The 26,385-nt window shown below is 34.6% G+C and overlaps 3 protein-coding genes across 4 annotated transcripts; all 3 read right to left on the bottom strand.

Moving 5' to 3' along the window:
* Positions 1–5,405: 5,405 nt before the first annotated feature.
* LOC125870866 (RNA-binding protein BRN1) lies at positions 5,406–13,378 on the bottom strand. Its single transcript, XM_049551417.1, has 9 exons — positions 12,998–13,378; positions 12,751–12,833; positions 10,863–10,914; positions 10,545–10,670; positions 10,380–10,459; positions 7,385–7,552; positions 6,735–7,077; positions 5,910–6,053; positions 5,406–5,825 (listed from the first exon to the last, which is right to left on the bottom strand). The coding sequence occupies exons 1-9, from the start codon at positions 13,170–13,172 to the stop codon at positions 5,698–5,700; spliced, it is 1,299 nt and encodes a 432-aa protein (XP_049407374.1). The 5' UTR covers positions 13,173–13,378; the 3' UTR covers positions 5,406–5,697.
* Positions 13,379–15,123: 1,745 nt separating this feature from the next.
* On the bottom strand, positions 15,124–19,068 carry LOC125871693 (uncharacterized). Its single transcript, XM_049552338.1, has 8 exons — positions 18,936–19,068; positions 18,640–18,756; positions 17,403–17,464; positions 17,050–17,286; positions 16,767–16,984; positions 16,078–16,210; positions 15,621–15,658; positions 15,124–15,515 (listed from the first exon to the last, which is right to left on the bottom strand). Exons 1-8 carry the CDS (start codon positions 18,979–18,981, stop codon positions 15,419–15,421), a joined length of 948 nt encoding a protein of 315 aa, XP_049408295.1. The 5' UTR covers positions 18,982–19,068; the 3' UTR covers positions 15,124–15,418.
* Positions 19,069–20,094: 1,026 nt separating this feature from the next.
* Positions 20,095–24,773, bottom strand: LOC125870893 (uncharacterized). Of its 2 annotated transcripts, none has more exons than XM_049551442.1 (4): positions 24,685–24,773; positions 22,129–22,916; positions 21,913–22,032; positions 20,095–21,809 (listed from the first exon to the last, which is right to left on the bottom strand). In XM_049551442.1, the coding sequence occupies exons 2-4, from the start codon at positions 22,903–22,905 to the stop codon at positions 20,433–20,435; spliced, it is 2,274 nt and encodes a 757-aa protein (XP_049407399.1). In that variant the 5' UTR covers positions 22,906–22,916; positions 24,685–24,773; the 3' UTR covers positions 20,095–20,432. The 2 variants fall into 2 exon arrangements, with proteins under 2 accessions (XP_049407399.1, XP_049407400.1); XM_049551443.1 differs by having other exon boundaries at positions 22,129–22,913.
* Positions 24,774–26,385: the final 1,612 nt, after the last annotated feature.

Genomic DNA, 26,385 nt, shown 5'->3' with positions numbered 1-26,385 from the left:
TATTTAAATAAATATATATTATATATATTATATAGTAGAAAAAATGATTTATTATATTATGTAAGTAGAATTATGTATTATATAGGAAGTTTATGATGGGACATTCAAATGTCCCATCATAAACTCCCTCTTATATATAAGTAGAATCATGAACGTAATTAAAATTTTGTCTTTAACCAATTATTCAACTTTTTGCCAAAACTTCATAGAAATGTGACATTTGCTTCCTCCTAGCTACTTTTAATAACATTTAAACAGAGTTAAATGACTTTTAAATTTTCTTAAACAATCAATTCAATATTTTAGTGATATTTGAATAAAATTAAGTTTTTATTTTTTTTATTTTCAGGACTCGAACCTGAAATTTTTAAGTAAAGATGAAAAGACCTTAATTATTTCATGACAATCCATGTCGATGATAATAAAAATTAATTTTTCAATATACTATTGATATATATAAGTTAAACTGAGATGGAAGTACTAGTAAGTATTATTTTTCAAAAGATGAATAATAAAGGTATGAAAAGAGGAAAGTTAGCTGTTGAAGCCAAAGGAGATTTAATTATTCTTTACCTAACCATTAAAACTTTTTGTTGTACTAGTTGTCTAAACTGAAGACTAATTAGTAAATTGAATGCGGCAATTCTATTCTAAAGCCGTTTTTCCCGCTCTAAGCAACAGGAAAAACGAGATTAAGAAAATTGACCGCTTAATTAAGTATTTTACTATCAATCAATGTGGTGCAGTAAATTAATTCCTTTTCTTTTAATTAGAAGTTTCAGGTTCGAGTTTTGAGTATGAAAATCCTTATTAGAGAGTGCTTCCCCTTAAATAGCGTTTTATATTATACGAATCCGAAATAATCGGCTTTAATATAAATATAGAATATCGAATGGAAATAAAAAATAATATAAGTACTTTTATTTTCAATTGACCGTATCAATTAGTCAAGAATTTTCCACTTTTCGACTTTACCACCCCATCAGTAAAACGAGCAGAAAAGAATTTTCTGCTAAATGACGTGGATGTATTAATATTGGTCTTATTTTAATCTATATATTTCTTGATAGATAATGGTTAATATGAGTATTATATTATAATATTCCTATTAATTAATATTTAATTAGTTTAAGATTTTGAGTAATAATTGAGAGGAAAAATAATTAATCTTAAAGATAAATTATGTTTTTTCTCTTGTTTGAAAATGATAAGTAAAATAAATATATATATTTAATATGATAAACAAGTAAAAGTGAACGAGGGGTACTTAATAAATTTACATCCCAAACTCTCCTTTTTTATAAAAAATCCCCTTGAATTTGACTGCTATAGTTTCTTTTGAATTAGTGCACTTTCCAACTAATTAACCTTGTTTTGTGTAAAGGGTAAACACCTCTACGCAATTTGCTCATTTTTTAAATATGATATTTGGTATTCTGTATTTATTTGATCTGATTAATTTCAATCCACTCTCCTCAACATTTAAGGGATAAATGCTCCTTACCATGGGCTTGTTTGATACAATGAAAAATATTTTCTTAAATAATAAGTAGTGAACGTTTTACTTTTTTAGTATTTAGTAAATGAATAAAATAATGTTATTTTAAAAGAAATTATCAGTAATTTCAGGGATATAATAGTCAAGGAATGGAGGTTGGGGTGTTTGGTGGGTGGGGAAAAGACCATACCTTTGAAATATCATTCTGCTAATTGGTACTTGTCTTTTCTATTCTATTAACAAAGTCTTTATCTTGTTTTTAAGGAGCATAATTTTATTTTATTTTTTAAAATATTTTCCTCCATTTCAAAACACCCCATACATTTTTTGAAAAATTAATTAAATACACATTTTATTTTACTATAATCTCTAAAATTTTCTACCATTTAAAAAAATTCAAAAATTCCCTCTTAGATACATCACTCTCCTCTCACTGATACATCCCTATCCCCTTCTCGGATACATTTCTCTCCTCTCACTAATACATTTCTATCCCCTCTCGGATACATTTCCTCCCCTCTCTGATACATCCATCACCTATATATCCGGATGTCTGATGATATATCCGGAAGTCCAATGATATATCAGGATGTCCTACCCCTCTCTGATACATCCCTCCCCTCTCGGATACATCCCTCACTTATGTATCCGGGTGTCCAATAATGTATCCGAAATCCATAAATTTTAAGGGATTTTTATAATTTAAAAAAGAATAGAGAAATAATGTAATTAGTTCTTGATACAACGAGATTTATATAAATTATACAAATTTTCTATTCTCACGACTTGAATCAAGACCATTGTTTAAGACGGTACAAACATTTTTCATAGTCGGCAAAAAAAAAAATTAACTCAAAAAGCATATTTAACAGACCAAGTCAAAATATTGAACTTCAAATTCACCTAATTAAATATTGGTTCTATGACTCTTATCATTATTAATGCTAATCCTGGTTTACCACCACGTCATTAGGATCAACGAATTGACACATTTTGACTTTTTCAAATTGGGGGTTTGCCGTCCAAAAATTTGTGGCAACTGTCTTTTCAGATAAATAAAAACCCTGGGCCACATCAACATTAGCCCACAATAAAAGTAGTCAATCCAAATTGTTACGAGTAAAACGTGCAACTCCATTATTTACAGGTTTATTATCGTAACTCAATGAGTAAGGACACTTCATAACACAAAATAAACTTTAGCCTTTATGAATTAGACTAATCATTCTCTTAATCTTTCTTCTAGAAAAACTAATGACATGGATGAAGATAAGGAAAGATACATCATTTGCCCATTATTTTATATTTGTCTTTGCTCGTCATTTTAATGAAAATTTGTGAATCAAAATATGCTAATTATGCCAAACAAAAGTTTTTTCAGGCTTAACTTTGTGGATTCGGAAACTGAACTATGTTTTACCTGGTAAGACATAATAGTGGATTATAAACTAAACTTAATCCTCTAACCACGGAAGTTTAATAGAAATTAAGTGACATAACTTATTATGTTATATTATGATATGAAAAATATAATTTTTTTTCCTACCTATCTTTTTTCGGATTACAACGGCATTTTCAAACAATTTTTTGTTAGTGAAAGTGCAAAAAATTAAGAATCGCCAATTTAAGAAAGCAAAAATTAATTCGTGCAAATGACCCTAATATGATTCCGTGACTCAACAGCGTTGACTAATCTAAGCAGCCAAACCTACAAATTTGATACGAATTGCATATTTATATTTTTTTGAAAAAAAGATAAATATGTACTATACTTCATAAATTGTGTCTGCAAAGAAGTTGATAACTCTATAGACATATTATACAGCAACTTGTAACACGAGTAAATAACACCCTTTTATTGGTGTGAGTTTCAATCAGTTCAAGACCGAATAATTGCTACAAGAAAAGTAAGTTACTAAAGACAGCATTTCTTTTTCGAGTTTCTCATTTGATGTCTAGTACCCATATTGAAGCCCAACTAATTGGGATTTGCACCAGATAGAGCTTCGAACCATTAGATAGCGCTCCTTATCAAGGATTAACATATCTAAACAAGCTAAATGTGATGTTTTAAAGTAACAAAAGCATAGGAAAGTACACATCCAGAAACTGTTAAAGCAGTTAAGACTCTGAAATTACCTCTTTACTACTACAATTTGTTATTGTAAATCGTCTATTAGACAGGAGTTTCTTCCGTAGTTAGTATATCATCTAGTTGATGCAAACACAACAATCACCATAACTCATAACTAAACTATGGAACTGGCTAGCACAACAATCACACAGCCTAATCTACCATTCTAACTCCTTTTTCTAATAACTGAACTTTGAAAGTCAATGGATGATGAGCCGGCTGGCGGCTGCTCTACCTTTGTTCACTTAAATACCAGATTTGGTATAACGAAGATTTAATTTTGTGGCGTATGCCTACCACACATACCACGCCATACTTACCTTTACCAAAGCTGCCATTCTAAATCTTACCTGTTCGGAGCAACGAACATTGAATGTTGTATATAAGCAATTCATTAGAATTAGAAGTACCTGCAATATACCAAATTCGAACAGATGAAAATAGAATATACATGGTGCATAATTAAAAAAAAAGCAGGAAAATGGGTTAGCACGTTAAACCAAGTGAACTAGGATACAAAGAGGCTTACATAACATTCAGCATCAGCAAAGGAAGCAAAAAACTGATATGTTCAGTTGTTCATAACAATCTTCAAACTGAAAAAAGTGTCTTCAATCTTTTTCTTTCCAAACCATACCTCTGAAAAACAATAAAGAATACTGGCACAGTCATCATAGCATTCAATTGCAGCAAAACATTCAAGAAATAGCCCAAGAATTGGACAGGACAAGATCAAGTATATCTTGTATCTTGAAAAACAAAGCAGACTACTTGACCACCAAATGCAGTTACTCTAGTTTAATTTTACTAGAAAACAGCATCATACTAAAGGGTTGTAACTGTACCTCATGAAGTCTCCACAGCAGAGGTCAATTCAGCAATTAAGATAATCAGGTATTGCAGGTTCTGCTAAAAATATATTTCTAGAAAAACACTACATACAAATTTCTAGAGAATATTTTCTAAAGACGACCCATAACCATCAGGAGGGAGACCCCACCCCTGCAGTAAAATAGGAAAATATGGATTAGGGGAAAAGATTATGAGTTATGACATCTACTGAAGCTGAAGAATATAATGTGAATCGACAACCTCAAGGTTCGATGCATGAAAAAACTTATATAACCCCCTCTAAGTTCTTCTCTGGCGCCTTTAAGGAATTAAACCCTGTGTCCAGCGCTCTTCATAATTGCACCAACAGGATTAAAAGGTCCAAGTTAATAGAGAGCTAGACTACCTTCTTCTGTACAGAATATGTCACGCCAGAAACCAGGTATGTACTATTCCCATTAGTCTGGATGGAAGAAAGTCTCCACCAAAGCAACAAGACAGGCAATGCAAAAACTTTCCTTCACACAAGCCAAAAAGCACCATGAAAGTATCGCACCAACTTCCTGAAATGAACAAACAAGAGAAAAGGATGAGAATGGAAAGCTCTTGTCAATTAAACAACAATAATGCAATCAAATAACCATAGCAATTATTTGATCACAAAGCACCTGTTTTCAGAATGGAAACAGAAAAGTCCTCCCATAGATGCGGTATTACAAAGCTACACTTCAACTTTGTTTAACTTCGCAACATGACAACATCAATGCAGAGGCTATTAAAATGAGCAAACCTTAGCCGAGAAGTAGGAAATAAATAAGTATTTAAGAAAAAAAAATACTCAGGTCCTGGGAATATATCATTCTGTTTTTACTCCGATAGAAACAAAAGGAAGACGTAAGCAAAAAGTTAACTTCTTACCATAGAAACAGAATCGGAAAAAGGAAAAAAAACAGGAGATTCATTCACTTAATGGCAATCATGTCAATTGAGAAGAATCAATAAAATAATTAATGTCTAAATGTTACTCCATGTTACAGAAATTACAAATTACAGTGGCAGAAGAAATAATCAAGAATTACAAGTTTCAGGGACTTCAACTCATAAGGGAACTACAATTAGCACTGAGTTGCCATGTAGCTGCTCAACTTTCAGATATGCTCTGCAGTGGGTGCCAATGGAGTAATTCCCAAGTAGCTTGCGTGTGACAATTTCCTTCCATACCTCACCTTAGATATCAATAATGTTTATTCTGTTTGTTGTCCCTTTTAAGCTGAACCTTCAACTTCTTACTACCTAATTGGCAACCATTCATCATACTGATTGCAGTTTGTGCAGCTGCTGTAGAGTCATAACTTACAAATCCTGCAGAATGAAGTTCAGTTGATAAGCTAAATAGTGGAAATACTCATTTTGATTGACAATAACTTTGCATTTCAAGGTCCCTACCAAAACATTTGCTAACACCAGTTGCTTTGTCAACGAAAACCTTGGCACTCACAACCCTACCAAAAGGCTGAAATGCATTTGCAAGCTCTTGATCACCAAATTCTTGAGGAATATGGTAAATAAATAGATTAGCACCAGGTGGACCTGTAAAAAACAAAATTGTTTTTGATAAGTACAGTTTTATTTCTACATGTTCAACTACCACTGCCAAGTACACTAGTTCAAGTGACATCTACACCACTGACTTGCATAAAGCATTACTAACGACAAATATTACAAACTTGTGGAATGTTTAATTTGAGTTCCTGTCTATATAGTCCAGAATCTCCATATGCTGCTCATCTCACAAGGTTGGTCAAGTTTGAAATTTGTCGATTAAAGTTCAAATCAACATGCTGTAACACTATACTTTCTGTAACACTTAGGAATAGCTATATAGCCTCTTCGATACTTGCTATGACACACATGTATTAGATATCATTGGCCAGAGATCACATGCATTTATGAAATCCTTTATAAATTAAGTAAATCCAAATATAATAGATTCTAGTGACACATGCATAAGATATCATTGATCAGAGATCACATGCATTTATGGAATCCTTTATGTATCAAGTAAAAACCAAATATAATAGATTATACTATCTTCTTCTTCTACTTCTATTCTCTATGACGAGGAACAATTTCCAGAAAATAATTAACCAAAATAAAGACAAGCAGCCTCATTCAGCAGAAAACCTTAACAGCCCCTACGTTATGGGACTGTACCTGATTAGCTAGAGAAGTTCTAGAGCTAAAAAAGTCACAAAATAAAGGTTCAACAACCTTCAACCTGACCCCCTGTACTTGAACTGACACTTGAAGATGCTGCAGAATGACTGTTGGTCGTACTAGGGGGAATTGAACCAGGAGAACCACTTGGTGGTCTGGTATTCATAACACCTCCAGGATATGGCATTGAATACTGAATCCCTGGAACAGCAGGGTAAGCGGATCCATAACTTCCAGGTGACATGGCATAATTTCTTGGGCTAATTCCAGGTGAAAGATCAGGTGCACCTCCACGCAGAGCACTTGCTTGGTTTATTGGTGGGACTATATTCTGAAATGCAGACTGATTCTGCATTGATGGTAGGCGATACTGCATGAGCCCATATGCCCCAGGAGTCTGCAAAGTGAGCATATTAACTATGCACTGACCTTTAAACTGATAAACGAAACCAGAATGGGAAGGAAAGGAATGATGAAATTAAGGTAAATAATCATCCCAATTCACATTGAAAATTGTAATAATTGCTGGAATTTTCAGGAGAGAAGCATGTCAATTCAAATAGTACTTTTGTAATAAGAAACTGACATTTCATTAAAGCTAGTACCAAGAAGGTACTGAAAAAGTACAAAAAGGAGTATTCAGAGCAAAATACAAAGCAATAAGCTTGATAACCAGTTTTACTAGAGAATGCAAGTCAACCAACCTGATAACCATAGCCATTGTATGGTGGCATGTAACCCATAGGTAGGGCTCCAAACAAAGAGGGATGCTGTCTAGAGTCGGAAGCATGAGATAGAGATTTCTGAGCCCTCCGGGCTTGCCTTTCCTTTTCAGTATCTGCCCATTTGACTACCAAAGGGACAGTAGCACCCTGGATAAAACGTGTTTTTCCAATTTGATAACAATATTCCAGTAAATAGAAGTCATGAATAAGTGAAACTTGAAAGTCGCATAATGAGAAATAGCACATCTACTTAAATAGCTTTGGCACCCGTTCATCAGACAAACTAAGGTATCATAATAAGGTTATTGAAAAATTCTATGTTGTTCGGACTCTTCTAAAATGTTGACGGGTGCATGTCGGATCCTCCAAAAACAGTGTATTTTTGAAGGATCCAATACAGATGCGGCAACATTTTTGGAGAGTCCAAGCAATTTAGGAAATATCAGTGTTATCAAAGGCAAAAAGCGCAAAAAAGCTCTAAGGTCCATGGGGGCTTTAAGCGCAAAGTGCAAATAAAGCGCGGGCTTTAATGAAAAAAGGTGTAAAGGGAGAAAAAATGCAAATGTATATGTTTAGTCCAAGACTAATAATTATAAACATGAATGACAAAGGACCAAAGAAATTGAAAAAAAATTATGATAAAAGTGAAATATCAATTGTTTAGTGTCACTTCTTCAAAAGAGGCTCATTGTCAAGGAAAAGTTTGTTTTTGAACCTTGATGATGACACTTAAGCGCACATAAAACAAGGCGAAGCACTCAACACATTTTGAGCCTCACTTCAGGGCTTAAGCGCGCCTTTGATAACACTGGGAAAAATTGCAACAGAAATGAATATGATGATGGATCCAGGTCATCACTCGCTCTCAACTTCAATAAACTTCTAGTGAAGTATTTAAATTTTAGAAACAGTCCAGCCAAGAGTATGTGAATCAAATGGTATCGCAGTAACCAGCCTTACTCCAGCATCATAATGATGCATAAAATTACTAAATGGTGGAACACTACAATCCATTTATAAATATGCATTTCAAAAGTTGACACATAAATATCGAAATTAAATTTTCCACCAAATATTTATAGTATTAACTTTAGATGAAAACACCGCCATTGACAAACTGCTGTGAATAAAAAATTCCCCTAAACGGATGAGCTCTCTGTAGGAATAAAGCCTGAATAACATGATAAGTAAGGGTCTGTTTGGTGGCTGCCACCTGATAATTGGAATTGGTGTAATTACTAGGGTAGTAATTGTCAGTCTGGAAATTACACAGCCTAGTAAGTAATTACACTGACCTGTTTGTTTGCCACAATGTAACTATAGTGTAATTACACATGTAGTATTTGGATGCACAATTGCAATCATAAGACAATATTAAATGTTAAAAATAAAAGTTCATTACTTAAAATGTATATTAGACAAATATGAAACTTTATAAATGATACAAAATTAAATATTGTATTTTGAAAATTTATTAATTAATAAACATATGTTCTTAACTAATATATGAAAAAATAATTGATTTATATTTTTTAAATTAGAATATTTCAATTGAATTAATCATAAAAACTAAAAGTACAAGATATCTATGAATTAATGCATGTTTGACAAAAAGATAAATATTATAAATAAAAATATAAAATATCATAAATTATAAAAATATTAGACAAAAAGATAACCTATCAACTCTAATTAAAAAATAAATGACTTGCAATGTGAAATCTCAAGTCAATACTACTAAAACAAATGAAACTGAAAATATAACATAAGTTCTAAATTCAAAACAAAAACTTTAACATAATACTCTCATGTCAAATTTCAACATAACGTACACAAATATGATTTACAAGAAAAGAAAAACGTAAGTCTATAACCTTACTCAACAATGAATTCTACTTTAATTTAAAAATTAGAATACGAACAAAACTATGCTAATGAAAAAAAATAAACATAGCATAAAAAATAGATAATAAGAATGGAATCACATGAAGTAAAGGTTGAAAATGAGAAGGAAATGAAATATAAATAATAAAAAAAAAAACAAACTTTTAGAATTTTTTAGAATAATAGAAATAAAAAAAGAATTTAAAATAATAGAAATAAAAAATAAATTAAAACGAAAAATAAAAAGAAGAAATTAAAAAGTAATCAGCTGGTAATTACGTCATGTAAATACTAGCAATTCACAGTCCCTCCTTGAGAATTCGAGAGTTTAATTACCCTTGTCAATTGCACTCAATTACCTGCTGACCAAGTAATTACATAGCCAACCAAACACGCACACAATGTAATTACACCCAATTACACCAAATCCAATTACCAGGATGGCTTTCCAAACAGGACTTAAGTTTTCTTTTACAGTAAATAATTCTTTCAACAAGAAAAATGATTTGATATTCTTCCCCAAGCATGAGATAAAATTGAATAGACAGTTGCAATCAAGCATCTCATTATTTCAGTCAAGGGCCTCAAGGCATAACGACTCCAAGCACAAATGCCATGTTTAAATGACCTAAAAAAAATCACCGGATAATGTCTTTGAATTCCTCTGAACAGCGAATATCAGTAAATAGGCCATTGTGTTGGCCCTGCAACAACAGGGCAATAAATAAGCCATTCACATAACAGACACATGCTGACAGAAAAATGACCCAAATCTAAAGCCAACACATTTGGTGCTTCCATGATGACAGATGCTATTCCTGCAAGGAGTACTTACACAAACATTGCAAAGACAGCAGGACAAATGTATTGGATTAGGTTATTCCCATCCTGAATGTTTAACAAGTTCTACAACACCAGAAGAAGGACTATCACCAGAACAACTGCTTAAAGAAGACCCACACTAAAATCACTGCACTTATAAAATCCTATTCATTTTATGAACAAATGTTGGACATATGGCCACTATGCATACTGAAAAATCAATTTCAAGGGCCTCATATCAGCAGTCAACTTGCAGATTGAAACAAACCTCCATCTTATGCTTTCCATGGAGGGCATCTATTGCTGCAACTGCTTGTTCTTTTTTCTCATACTTCAGAAAAGCACATCCTTCAAGAAAGAAGATAATGTAGGAGATGAATTAATTTCTCCCACACAAAACCATTGAACCTAAGAGAGATAATACCAGATATACCTTTACTAGTTTGCTGAGAACCTCTGAGAATCTGCAAATCTTTAATGACTCCATATTGAGAGAACAAGGCAGATACTTCAGGATCGGAGACATTCTTTGGAAGCATACCAACAAAAAGCTTGTGCTCTGGATTCAGGTTAAGGAAAAGAAGAAAGAAAGAAAAAGAAAACAAGAGAAGAAAAGTTATTTATTATTCTATTTAGTATCACAAAAATAATAATGATGACAATGGTAAGAGTAGTTTAGATTAAAAGAGGAGGTTAAATATGAAAAGGTAAGAACAAATATGATAACAAGAGAATTTAAATTATAAATCACCTAGTCTTTCCAACTCGCCATCAGCATACTTTACTTGCAACGGACTAGAAGCCTGAATTGGAAACAGAAACCAGCATGACTTATTAACAAAAATACAGGCAAACATGTGATGCAGATATAAAAGAACTGCAGACACGTGTAACCTTAACAAGCTTAATGGGTACAGTTATCTACTCCCAGACAAAACCAGGTGATGACTTAGATACATGAAATGCTTTTCTTTGATTAGCATTGAAACAGTGAAACTTAATCACTTCACTACGATATGCAAGGGTTCAAATGCTTAGTTTGGAGATAAATGTACTAAGAGGCATGCATACAGCTTAATAGTCAGGTTAGTGTGGGAAACCATAAGGATCCAACGTGCATTAGAAGAAATCTGGTTCTTGACCAATCTATGATGCCAAACACCTCTACTATCTCCACTTTTCTTGGATTCTTTTGATAAGTATCTCTATGGTAGAGCCCTGTGATAACTGCTACTACAATCTTCTTTATATATTTTGGGTTAATTCTCTGCTAGTTCATTCAACCAACCATGAAACTTTGTAAGAAATAGATTACTCTAGAGAGAACTTCCAGTCCTCATTCTTTCGTTTTGTTTTTTGGAAATTTTCTTGTTCTTCACTGAGAAGAAGATAAAAAGAAGCAGAGAACTGGTGAAAAACAAAAGACCCATAAAAGAAACAGAGAACAGGTGAAAAACATAAGATCCATATTAGATCAACGAATGCAGCCTTTTATCTTTCTTTTTACTTGAACAGGGGGAGCACCTTCCATACAACACCCCAGCTGGTGGCAGGGTAAGTAATGTCCAAATACTTCATCTTTTTCTCAGTTCAAATTTCTCCATACAATTCTTATTTCTCTCCTGATATGTTTTGCTAATAATTCTTACAGCTGCCACTGTACTCTCAGTAAGTCACCAGCTTGATTCTCAGGCGCTGTATTTATAACTTTAAACTGTGAAGAAGCATTCCCCCATACGGCTTTTGCGGTACAAACATACTGAGTAAGTTATTTTAGTCGGTTAAGACTGATCACTCATCTTCTTTTCTAGTTTCCACTATTTGGAAATATCAAATGAAACGAAGTGAAGCTTGAACCCGGAATTCAAGTCTTGATAATGCCCACTCCCTACTGGGATTCTGGGAAAGCCTGCCTCAAAAAAGCAATGTGCTTCCTCACTAGAGTTAAGGAGTTAAAGCAATTTGCACTAGATTCCAAAAAGATCTTTTTCTCATAGAACATCCTATCAAATCACTGTTTCTCAATGGAGAGTATTTTACATCCATGATGTTATGATTTTTGTTGTCCAATCACTTGTCATTTATAGTGCCATTACAAAACAGATGGACCTACATTCTACATGCTGAAAGTTGAAATACAGAAAATTCCATATGATTCCTCTGAAATATAGAGTCAAACAATTGAATTTCACAGCCATGATCAACCTCAAACTGTCAAATCAACAATTGCAGGTCAGATATAATAAAAACTTCATGTCTCATAATATCTGTACACAAGACTTGAACAAGCACAAAATCAGTAGGCTATAAATTTTCGGTTTAAAAACTAAAACATAGTTTATACAACGTGGAAAATGAGGATTATTAATTATCAAAATCAGAAAATTAGAGAACAGCGCAGAGATTCGCATCACAAAAATCAGAGATCTTTTCTAACTAATTACTTAAAGAAGGTCCTCAATTATCAAAAGTTCAGTTTTTACATGATCAATGCAGAGATTACACGGCATATAAGGAACAAAAATCTTCTTTTTCTTTAACTAATTAAGGTACATTATAGTAATGCAAATCTACTTCAATTAATTAAGTAAAAAACGTAATGTATGTACTGAATGATTATAAAATAGAAGAAAACTAACCCCGGGAAGCGTCTTTTTGTTGTGGCATGCATTAACTGCCTTATCCGCTTCTTCTCTAGATGGACAGATCACAAAACAACAGCCTGAAAACAGCAAAATTAGGGTTTGAGTAATGCAATCACGCATCTAGAGAGTACAAATCTTAAAGTAAGTGTGATAAAAACATGTTGCTGCAATTGCACATTGGCGATCCAGAAATCAGGCGGAGAAGTAGAGAAGAGGAAGTGAGTGACATAAATTTGAGAACCTCGAGAAGCACGCGTAGTTTTATCTTTGATGATGTTGACTTCATCAACAATAATAGCAAACTCTTGGAACATTTCGACAAGTTGTGATTCCGTCATGTTCTTCGGTACTTGACCTACAAACAACTTCACGCTCTCTTCGTTCTGCTGCTCCTCCTCCCTCTGCAACTCCGCCATTACTGCAACAACTCCCACACACACACACTCTCCCTCTCTCTCTCTTACTCACAAACACACTTTTTCTCTCTAAAAGTCTTCGACAACTGTGTCGATCTCTTCAATTTTCTGTATATTTTCTTCTTCTTCTGCGCCGGGTCTTCGCTGATTTCGGAAAATTAGGGGATTTTTAGATGGCAAAATTGGATCTTCACCATTTTTAAATTCATATTATCCGGTTCTTACAATACCCTTGGTTTCTCTAATTATTACAATATTACCACGGACCGTTCTCCAATATATGAGAAATTTCAAAATGGCAAAATGGGATCTTCACCATTTTAAAATTAATATTTTTGAAGTCGTTAATACCCTATGTATCACTAGTTTATTACAAGAATGCCACTGTAGTATTTTTTCAGCTACTTGGCATTGATCATTTGACAGATCAGACACGTCGGCCGATGATTGTTTGTCATAAATTCGACTACTTTCTCCGTCTTGTTTTATGTGATACTTTTTGATTCGATACTAAAATATATTTTTAAAAATTTATGATCTAATTTAGGTAATTGTGTCGCTAGAAATGCTTGTTTCATTAAAATATAAGAAAAAATTTAAAATCAAATTATTAGTTATTCTCATAAGACGATTTTTTATTTATTTTTTGAACGGATTAAAAAGAAATGAATTGTAATGAAGATCTGAAACAGCTTGCACTCGAATTTACGTTATTACCCTTTGTTTTAAAAAATGTCAGCTGTTTGGTCCCACATTTCCAGTTGTTATTTTTCACATAAGATGGGCCTACATTAACTGTTATGCATTGCAATTTGCAGGTTTACCTTTTAAATGGTAAAATTTTAATTGTTACTTTTAGTATCTATTTTTATATGTAGAAAAAAATATTGGTCTTAATTAATATAATATTTTTTAGTTGGTTTTAAAAAGAATAATAGTATATCTTTTTATCTGACAAATATTTAATGACATTATCAATATTTTACTTAGATTGGTTTCTACTTACTTGGCAAAAAAATTTTATAAAAATATACTTTTCAATTTAAAAATTTATTTATGGTAAGGATAGTTTTGAAACATTGCAAAAAAAAAATTCATTTATTTTAAACTGAAATCTCATATACTCATAAGTCATAACTGATAGTTAAGGCAATTTTTATATGCACATCCGATAAAAAATTTCATCTTTAATCGTGTACATTTGAATTATTCCCAAAAAGGATACATTTGTAAAAAGAATATATATATATAAAAAATGAGCACAAGTTAAATGACAACCCCAGATTGGGATATTTGAGGCCGTCATTTAATTTATACCCGATGTTAATTTTTTTTGTAAGTTTATTCACTTTTAACACAACTTCACACACATGTGACTAAAGTTTGAAAATTCACGTCTAACTTTAAACATTGTTGTTTGAAGTGTGGCTTTGTAAAAAGCAAATATCAGACATTTTCATCTGAAAATTGATGACATTTGCCAAGGTAAATATAGGACATTTATCAAATGTCGAGAGTATTATATGAAACCATTTGTTATAACATGCATCACTTTTTTAACGAAGAATATATTCACTCAAAATTGGCAAAATTAAAGTGTATATTTAAAGAACTCATACCATTTGAATATTAACCTACTGCAAAACTAACATTTGACATTGATTAAAAAAACACAAAATTGACAGCTTTGACAAGAAAATGTGCAGACAGGAATTATGGATAAGGGCATATATCCTGTCACCACTTCATCCTGGCCCCTCCAATTAAAATTTTCCCAAGCTGGCCAACTCCAAATGCTAATAATGTTCCACTCTATTCCATCAATCACTCTCATAAGACTTTTGCTTACATATTCCTCAGCAACTCTTTTCAATCAAAAACACAAACAACTTATAAGGCACTCTTTGCTCCTTTATGATATATAGTAGACAACAAACAGCACCATCATCAATAGATACAAGAATAAATTCATTGATAAATTTACTGTAAAATTTGTAAGTAGATGTTTTGATATGATACATCTTGACTCTTGAGGTAAAATTGAGAAGTGGAAGGGAAAACGTTCCGTTCCGTTCCACTTCAAAAGAATGGATTGTATATCAGTCACTAGTGTTTAGGAACCTACAGCCTATAGTAAAACAAAAGGTGGTACATATTCAATATCATTTCCCTCCTTTTTATGGATCTCTGAGAGGAGCTGTACAGTATCTCAAATGGTCGCGCCAATGAAATAAGATGGCTTAAGATCAAATGGCCTTTAGTCCAGCCATCCCCCGAAGCTTCTCGCAGAGTACAAAAGTAATCATGGTTTGTGGAGCCAATCTTGCAAATATTGCAAAGCCTCTGAAATTTTTTCAAATTCAAGAAACAGATAATTATTGATTTAATTAGTAACGTAACCTGCAGGAACTAAATTACTTACAGCAGATCAGGGATGTTTCGACTTACCCTTTGTAAAGACCAGAAGGACCTTCAGTGCGAAGTACCTGGAATCATAAGGTTTCATGAAACATTAGTTTAAGATCATCTGAGTATTGTAGGAGTGATCACAAGCATCCCGAAAACTTCCCAAATGTTTTTCCTAACCCCTACTGCTCTAATGTACCTTATCCTGTGTCCCTCAAACACCTAATGATGGCTTTGCAGTAGCTCATTCTCAATGAAGTATCTTATCATTCAGTTCTTCCCCTCTATATTAAGTTTTTGTCAGTCTTTTGATGAAAAGATGGATGAAAGACGAAAATAATCTTACCCTGAATGCAAAGCTATACACCTAGCGAAGAAGGCTTGACTATGTTAAAAAGTACGCTTTGTTAAAGTAAAAAACAATGGAATAACTTGCTGAACACAATTGTGGATAAATAACCATAGGAAAGAGTGGAGTAAGAGGCTGCAAAGTAACAACCTGATATGCACAGTGCAATCCATTTCTGTACAGTCCGGCACAATTTGATTTTCTCTGCAACATAAGACGGGTTTTAACCATGTCCATTGGTGCTGTCATAACCGTGCTTACTGACCCTGCGATGGTACTTGAGCTTCACGATATGCAAAAGAAGAGTTAGCATATATTGGGACTGCAAATGACAAAACGTAGAAGTAAAACATAAATAAAAGATGAAACATTCTCGTAACATCAGCTCAGATAGGTGGAGTAGGACATTGATCTCCACAAAATAAAGACAATTACTTTCTGGGCAATGTAAGAGCTAACGAAACATAGTCAGCTTTTAGTTTCAGTGCATTCCAACAACACTCCAAAGCTAGGAAAAGATTAACAGTGTTGTTCATAGTGTAATAATCTGAGGATGCATGCTTGTGAAAATTTAGATAACTTTTCAAGAGTCAGTTCCTACCTAAATGAAAGATGTGGGAAATAGAAATTAACTAAATGCAGGCCAACTACTGGATCTCTATTTCAGGCTATTTATATTTTCAGATTCATAACTTATAACCATCCTTTTAGTCAAAGTGCTCAGTAGCCTTGCATCCAGAAAAGAAGGTGCATTACTTCAACTCAATCATACAGTCGCATGTTCTCTAAAAATAGTGAGCACATTGGACTATATTTACAGTGATGGGAAGTGTGCCTACATGAGATGAAGGTGAAATCCCTCCTCCAGGGGCGTATACTTTATTAGTGCCTGCTTGGATTCATCATATGTGGCCAACTGAGACGCAGTCAAAGTGGCAGCTCTAGCCATAGCGGGCCCAACTCCCTTCCAAAGAGCTCTTACTCCTTCTTCTGAAGCAATTCTCCTCATTTCATGGATTGGTCCTAAGCTTGATCTTGTGTTCATTTGCATCCGTACCTGGAAACCAGCATAACAAATGAGGATTGTTCAGTAGAAACCATAAAGCCTTCAGAAGAGAGTACCTTCAAGACTTCCACAGGATTGGTCAGTGCTGTGGCAACGGCCCCTGAGAATGCTCCAGATGCAATCTTCACCAAGATATTGGTGGACTCAAAAGCCAATTCACAGAGATATTTTGATGGTTCGTATAATCCTAAACGGAGACCACCATAAAGAACTGACCTCATCAATGAAGGTGCCAATCCCAGATACAAGGATCTCAGTCCTTCGCTTTCAACTACTTGAAGAGAAAGCCTCCCCTAACACCAATGCAATGGGAAAAATCACATAAGCTGCAGCTATTAACCAAGATATATCTTTCTAAGCTACAATAAAAAGGGATATAAGACGTAAAAGCCTAAGCTTCCTGTCATACCATTCCGACCAAAGGACCTCTCTGACCAACAAGTTGCATCTGCAGTCTAACTTTCAAAACATCTGCACACAATAAGCACAATCATGCATCTTTATTTAGTAAAAGACTGCCTTCCACTGAAAACTAACTACAATCAGGGTGGAGAGAGGAGGAATTAGGTTATGCACCCATTCCTTCCATATCCTTGCAGTTTTTGCTCTTCTAATTTAAGTGATAAAGACCCAAGGACATGGAACAACGTATGATAATGTAGGACATTCATGTAGTTAGTTCACCAAAATTGAATGCTTGTCCCCTTTACACGTTCTTGAGTAGTGTAGTGATCATATAGATCTCATGAACTTTAAATAGTTATATGAGAAAAATAAACAGTGATTAGGAACTCTCTTTCTCTAAAGGAGAGGTAATTACATTGAATGACAAACCACCCGAGTAAAATATAGGACATTCAACTCAATACCCCAAATCTTTTTTTGAATTTCTCTCTCACCCTCTAGGGTGGCAATACATTTTGCAACTCCGAAGTCACATCATCAATAGATCAGTACTATTTGATATTATCCGGTCTTGTCTGGTTGCAACAAAGGATTACTTTCTATCATGAGCTTTAACTAAATTGGCCAAGCAAAATCAAAGTGATAGCTGATTCTAAGCAGATGCTTGGACATGAATTGAGTAATATTTATAAGAAAAGTAGTATTTACAACAACAACATACCTAGCATTATCCTGCAAGTGGGATCTGCGGAGGGTAGGATGTACGCAAACCTTACCCCTACCTTTGAGTGGTAGAGAGGTTGTTTCCCATAAAACCTCAGCTCAAAACAAATGCAATAAAGCATGATAGAGAGAAAAAAAAAGGGCAGCAAAATATCAAGATAAACATTGTTTGGTTATATAGGATAAAGAAAAGTAGTAGTATTTGATGCTGAAAAATGGTATTTGAAAGTTGAAGTCGTGTTTCAATAAGCATTTCACTTGAAAAAAAGTTCAAAATTTTATAAGTGGGAAAAATAATTTCACAAATAGTTTTTTCAAATTTGAGACTCATCTTCAAAAACTAACCAAAAATCATTTTCTCACCATCAATAAAATGCTAGGCAACATTTGCATCTAAAAAGTTCTCCTTTATACCACCCCTTTACTTTTAAGCTCAAAGCAACAAAATGCTTCCAAATTCAATAGAGGTGTATAAGGTAGAATCAACAAATAATCATAAAATTAAGTGAAGAAAGAACCTAAAGGATGAGTGATTGCAGTTGCAGCAGCAACAGACATTCCACTTGTACCAAAATGAGACGCAACATCTGAGGCTGAAACACCCCATTTTCGTCTCTCCTTCACCTCCATGGATCCTGAGGGAAAAAAAAACCCAAATCAGAATTCATATAAAAAAAAAAAAAAGAAAAAAACTTTCCCCATAACGAGATACAACAAACTATGCTTATTCTGAACCAAAAAATAAATAAATCAAATTTTGATGGATAACATAACATATTAAATGGGTATATAGAAATGGGGTTCAATCACAAACCTGAAGGGAGAGTTTTCCCGGTTGCCGGCGTCGAGTCGCCGGCCATTCTTGATTTTTCCGAAATGGGTCTGCTGCGTTTCTGTTTTTTTTTTTTTTTTTTTGGTTAATGACTGTATTGAAATTGAACCGATTACTTCTTATAACTGAATCTGGTAATGGTGCCTTTTCCAAAAAAGCACTGCCCTTTTTTGGACCTTATTTTCCAATATTTTTATTTTGTTTTCCACCTATGTTTGATATATCCGATTATTTTAAATTCACACAAATTCGACTATTTTGAATTCACACAAGATATTTGTTCATCTAGATTGTAATTGAACCACGTGGTCAAATATTTTGCCCTACTGTTTATATATGTTAAAAGAAAAAAATGGCTTGTTGATGTACTTTGAAATACTAGGGAGCGCCATCCAATGACGAAACTTAATTAAATTCATCGTTTGAATCATACTAATAGTACTCCCTTTGTCCCAATTTATGTGACACTTTTCATTTTGAAATTAAATTTATATATTTGTAAATTACGTAAATAGTAGTATTAGTCACAATAATTAATAATTCAAAATGTTTAACAAATCTATGAAAAATTTACGGTCAAAAATAGACTTGTTTGAATCTCGAAATCTGAAAAGTGTCACATAAAATGGGACGGAGGGAATAATATATATGATGGCTAAGTAAACATTTTATAATACAATATTTTTTCAGCATGACTAAAAAGGGTTTCACTTCATTGTAAAAAGAACTTCTTAGTTAAATTGAAATGGGTGAAATCATTTAGCCCCTCTAACTGTACTAAGTACCATTTGATGATCCCACATAGTTTGTGACTCCAGTTGAAGCATTGTAAACAAACGCACTCCTACAACAATGTTCAAGTGAAAAAATATGGATGTTTGTTCAGATTGTGACAATCAAAAGACAAACATTTCCATGACTTAGGATGTTTCCTGCAGTAGAAGAAATACAACTCCAATGCATACAGATTCCAGCTCAGTTGCACACCCTTAAGCTCAAAAACAAGTCACAGATCAATATAACCTCATGCAGCGGCCAATTCCGCTATGGAGTGTAATCCATAGTGATGGTACATTGTGAATCTCAAGTATACATGCTATGTTCTACATCCTTAACACAATATTGAACCCACTAATACACATGAATAAACATCAGAATGCACGAAATAAATCAACGGCATCAAGTTTCTCCTTTATGTCACAAATAACAAATATAAGAAACAACACCAAAGGGAAGGTGTCAAGATTCAGGTATTACGTTTCTCCCCTTGTACAGGAAGAAAATGGGAAATACAGTCTGTAATATTTTTAATCCAGAACCCACCAGAGAAGACATGTATAATTGACCTTATCTTTGCCCTCAGCACATCTGAGAAATGCAAGTTCCTTGTCGATGAACTGGGCCTAAAGTTCATCAGTTTCATAAGCATAACTTTACCAGAGCCATGGAAGATATTTGAGGGATGCAGATAGCAGAAGTTCAGCGATGAGGTGCAGATGGTTCCCCAAGGGAATAGCGAGATGAGACAAAAGCTGGGTACCTAGGCTCATCCCTAGCATGGTGATATTTCAAGCCGTACTCTGGTGGTAATTGAGGAGCATATGGTGGATATGCTCTTTCATTTTCAGTGTTTAATCTCCACGTCGGTGGATATGCTCTTTCATTTTCAGTGTGGAATCTCCCCGTTAGTGGATATGCTCTTTCATTTTCACTGCTGAATCTCTCCGTTGATGGATATGCTCTTTCATTTGCAGAGTGGAATCTCCCCGTTGGCGGATATGCTCTTTCATTTTCACTGTTGAATCTCTCCGTTGGTGGATATGCTCTTTCATTTTCACTGTTGAATCTCTCCGTTGGTGGATTTGCTCTTTCATTTTCAGTGTGGAATCTCCCCGTTGGTGGGTATGCTCGTTCATTTTCAGTGTAGAATCGCTCCGTTGGTGGATACGCTCTTTCATTTTCAGTGTGGAATCTCCCCATTGGTGGATATGCTCTTTCATTTTCAGTGTGGAATCTTCCCGTTGGTGGATATGCTCTTTCATTTTCAGCGTGGAATCTTCCCGTTGGTGGATATGCTCCTTCATTTTCAGCGTGGAATTTCCCCGTATGGCCTTTGATGCCAATTGCAGAATAGGGGTCACTTACAAAAGACTCCCTGCCTGTCAAAGAGTATGACACTACAGGTGCTACCACCATCCGAGGCAGAGAGAGATATCGGTTTACAAGTGAGGTAGTACTCTCGTCATAAGGATCATACTTATCCTTAACATGATTTAGTAAACCATGTTTGGTAGGTGTGGCTGAAATTCCTGTAGCACCACTTTCCACAGCAGGAGCAACAGTAGGAGGTATTTCACTGCGAAACTTGAGGCCGTAAGTTCGATACTCCCTTTCGCTTGGAAACAAAGGTTCAGTAAGTACAGTTTCTTTTCGTGCTAAAGCCGCATCACTAGTAATCCCAGTGGGATTTGTTCGGAGATGTTCCCTTCCTTGTTCAGATTCATAATGATCCAATGTGCGGTCAACTACTGCAGAAGAAAAGGCCTGCGGATGCTTTGCTGATTGAAGACCATAGCTTCTATATTCTTTCTCAGTGAGGAAACGAGGTTCACTGTCAACCTCTCTAGGCATGATAAGGTGGCCTGCATGCTGCTGCCTTTCCCTTTCATGACCATATGATGAAAAATTCTCACCTGCTTTGCTTCTTCCGTATTGCAATCCAACATGCTCCGTGGAAGGTTCCTTGCTAGGTAAAGGTGCTGCTGATGGGGGCAGACTAACTGGATATGACACAGAATGTTTGGAAGTTGGATGAAGCCATGGTGCTGGCGTAAACAGCTTTTTCAACTGCCCTACCTGCTCAAAGGCGAAAACAGGGCCACAAAATTGACATCAAATGCTAGGTAAATAACACACTATCTCCATGTAGAACTTGTCAATGAGGGAAGTGTGTTGTCACCTGCTTAAATGTCAACTCAGTCTTGAACTTGTGAGTCCTTTCATCATAATTCTCTTGAATTGCTCTCTTGAACAAATTCTCCGTCAATGGAAGGCAGTCCTTGTAAATCCTGAAGCGAACCTGTTGTATGACCAGTCATCAATAAATACACCTTAAGAGTTGTGGAACAAGATAAAATGATAAGAATTTAAAATTAACAATAGAAGCACAATTGACCTGCGCTGGGAAGTCCCCACCAAATGCCGCTGGTTCAAGTTTCATTCCACCAGCAGATGAGGCCTCATAAATACCATACATGAGTTTAAGATCAACATCAAAGAGATAAAGCTTGACACCAGGTTTGATTCCCAAAATAATGTCCTTCTTCATAGCTGAGACACCCATCACATGATATTTAAAACAATCATCTTTGGTCTTTGCATTACAAATGAAAATCACTCCACCAATACCCTTGTCAGCTTTTCCGTCCTCCACATCTACCCTCATTTCACTTGCACTTCCCTTTCCTTTGTTTCCATTTTTTATGTTTAGGGACTTCCTAGCATCTTTTTTATCAAAATTATTTCCTTGATTGTCATCTTTTATGTTCTTCTCCTTGTTTCTGGATTGAGATCGTGGAGTGGCCTCAACATTCTTTCCTTGGTTGCCATCTTTTATGTTCATCTCCTTGTTTCTGGATTGAGATCGTGGAGTGGCCTCAACATTCTTTCCTTGGTTGCCATCTTTTATGTTCTTCTCCTTGTTTCTGGATTGAGATCGTGGAGTCGCCTCAACATTATTCCCTTGGTTGCCATCTTTTATGTTCTTCTCCATGTTTCTGGATTGAGACTGTGCAGTGGCCTCAGCTTCTTTCATTTGTGCAGAGTTTAAGTTGGATTTTTTTGCAAGTTTACCTTTAGCCTTTAGTTCCTTCGGGGTTTTATTGTCTTGAGGTACTCTTCCAGAACTAGATGCAGCCGCATTATTTCTCCTTCTCTTGTTTTTCTTGGCCATACTCGATCCTGCTAGTTATTTCACAAAAAGAAAAACTACAAGCATGAATGACAAATTTCTGAAGAGAAGATTTCACAATAACCCAGTACATAGCTAGTTACAAGTTAGAACTGTTGGGGAAGAGTGACCAGGCATTGTAAAATTTCTATATTAAAAAAGAAACACGAAAAAAAAAAAAACAAGTCTATTATGAAAGATATTCAGGCCTACAAGGACCTGAATGCTTCTGAATTTACAGGTGTAGATGCTTCAATTCTGCATTCCAATTTCCACAATCATCACTATCATTAGAATCTACCTGCAAATGACCTTCGTATAATTCCACATAATTGGGTCTTTTAAGTTGACACTTGCTCGTGTTCTCTCTTTCTCTTGTGAAATAATGGTGATATCCGGCCAACTTCCACATACCTCGACATTTATTCTAGGTCCCGCATCATATCAAGTAGTACAGGTCACGGGTGACTTTACCCACTAAAGTTACGGAGAAGGGAGAAAATCAATTATGTAGATTTTCTTGCCTCTACTTGAACCTGAATCTTAGTCTCCATGACTTCTAGTAAAACTTCATCAACCGCTACATCACTCTTGGGTGCAAAATTGTGTTTTTCTCTTAACTACCTCCAATAAAATCACCAAGTTCACAAAACATAACTAACCTACTCTTTCAAATGGATAAGGAAACAACCAGCTAAACACACTATCTCATATGATACCTTTGTTATTTCTCTTTTTACATTCTCCTGACAAGCAGAGTTCAGTTACATGTATACGTGCTTGTGTATTTCTTTAATTAAAAAGGAGTAACTGCGCATTATGTAGTTGATTGATTCCCTTAACTGCACATTTCTGCAGTCGCTCTTCCAAAGGAATAATAACGTAAGGGCTGTTGGTCGGGGTTTTAAGGAGATTTGATCTCCCATGAAATCCAACATTAGTTTATGAGCAAGACGCCGTCATAAAAAGAAAATCATCAAAAACAAAATATAGCATGCATAATCAGTGGATAATAAATGTCCCTAAGTTTTCTCACGGTCACTCTAATTGGAAAAGTATTCGGACATTCTGGGATGATTTTGTATGGTTGAAATTCTTCAAGTTGGGTGATGGAAGACGGTTCTCTTGGCATGATTTGCTATATTCTAGAAGATGGGTGCACTACTAAAGAAAGGAGAAAAAAATTCATCAAGTGGGAATTGATCCTTGTACCTCCACGTAAACAATTTAGCTTTCGATCAAGTGCACCACTAAACCTGTTTGTAGCACGAGTGCCGGAAGGTGATATAAGATCAATTCAAGAAAATCTATACATAAAATATCTAGTTTTGCGAAAAGACCCCGGGTCCATGTGCACCCTAAACTACCTACAACATTCGCCCCTGTCAATACCCCATCTCAAGTTGAATTTCCCAGTTCTCTTTACTCTTGCTGCCAACCAAAACTCAACTGTAGCATAAAACTTCTCAAAACGAGGGTAGAAGGAACAAATTAGATCGTATACATACTTTGGTTCAATTCAACAGCTTACGGCCAACTCCACAAGTTCAGACGACAAGGATAGATCTCTTGGAAGGGCAACAAAGATGGTTTTTTCCTCACAATTATACTTCTTATCTACCAAGGAATCAGTAAAAATTACGTATTAGCTACGATAAATCGGAAATGAAACTTCCTTATACAAACGGAGCTGTTATAAAATAGATTAAACAAAATATATAGAATCATGGAATTAGGGTTTAAGGTGCCGGTCAATCTCACCGGAGAATGAGGGAGGCTTACCAGTAAAGTTTACCGGAGAAAGAGACGGTGAGGAACTGGTCGGAGAAGCTGACGCCGGAAAAACTCGTCGGAGAAGCAGTGAGGGTTGCACTCGAGACCAAATTGAATTTTAGCGTTTTTGGGGAGGGAAAGTGGTGGGTTATTATTGGGCCGAAGATAGTCGAATTAGGATCCGAATTTGGAATCTAGCATACGATTTTATTTTTATTTATTTTTAATTTAACAATCTAATATACGATTGATTATAATTTTTAAGGAAGAAAAGAAAAAAAAGAAGTTTGACATTACGGAAAGTCTTTTAAGACTCAATCTCACTATTAAATGGTATGGAATTTTAGAGAAGATTGTGCTTAGTAATCTTTAACCAATTATGTCTTATTTATAATTATTTTTTTATTACGAACAATTATTATTAGTTAACAATAGTAATCACGGGTAGAAAATCATACGAGAGTTAAGATCAACAGGAGAAAAGAAGAATAAGTATATGAAGAAATGGTCCTGAACTTACTGACCATCCTCAGTAATTTTCAACATCTCCCACTTAATTTGTATATACTATTCTCATGAAGTACTAAAACGAATCATGACATATTTAAAAAAAAGCATGTAGTCCATGATCAAGTCAAAAATAATAATATGAATCTGCTAACTACAATCACAGGGGCATTTGGTCTAGTGGTATAATATAAAAGTTAGGCTTTTATTGATAATTCTGAAATTTGTTCGTATCATGAATTATACCTTATTGAACTCATAATACAAATATGGAAGTGATGATTGATACACAAGTCATTACCATGAGAGGATGTTTCAAGTATATTAGGTCAATAATTCAAGAAAATGAGGAGATTAAAATCATCATATTGGAGCAAGGTGGATTAGAGGCTCACATTCGGTGTATTGTGTGATAAAAATGTACCACTAATCTATCTACCTTTAGAAGGTAGGAATAAAGTTTATGTACACATCACTCTCCTTAGACCCTACTAATGAGATTACACTATATATTGTTGTTGTAGTAGTACTAACAACAACAATAATATTGACTCATTATTTAACATTACGGGTGTGTTTGGTATGAAGGAAAACATTTTCCGGAAAATGTTATTCAATTTTCTCATGTTTGATTGGGTTAAATGTTTTCCAAATCAACTCATTTTCCTCAAATTTAAGGAAAATGACTTCCCTTCAAAACTTAAGGAAAACATTTTTCAAACCTCTCTTCCAACTTCAAATTACAATTACTTTTTTGTTGAAAAAATCAATTTATTTTGTTCCTACCCTCAGACCAGCCCCCCAAAAATAATAATTTTAAATTCAATTTTTTTACCCCACCTTCACCCCTACCCCCACCCCCTCCCAAAAAAATATTAAAAATTGTTTTTAAAAGATATTTCTAGTTTCAATTTTTTATTTTTTTACCCTCACCCACTACCCTCGCCCCCTATCAGCCCACAACTCCCTTCAAAAAATAATAATTTAAGTTTGTTTTTAAAAAATATTTTCAACTTCAAATTTTTATTTTTTCATCCCGATCATCGATCACCTACTCCCCTCCCCGGCCAGACCCCCGCTCCCCCCCTCCCCCCCTCCCTCCCTCCCCACCCCAAAAAAAAAAATTGAGTTTGTTTTTAAAAATTATTTTCAACTTCAAAATTTTATTTTTTCACCCCTACCCTCGACCCCCCCCCCCCCCCA

This window comes from Solanum stenotomum, chromosome 7 (genome assembly GCF_019186545.1).
Source record: "Solanum stenotomum isolate F172 chromosome 7, ASM1918654v1, whole genome shotgun sequence".
NCBI lineage: Eukaryota > Viridiplantae > Streptophyta > Magnoliopsida > Solanales > Solanaceae > Solanum > Solanum stenotomum.
Note: the sequence above shows the minus strand (reverse complement) of the source record. Positions and strands in the feature narration are given on the sequence as shown.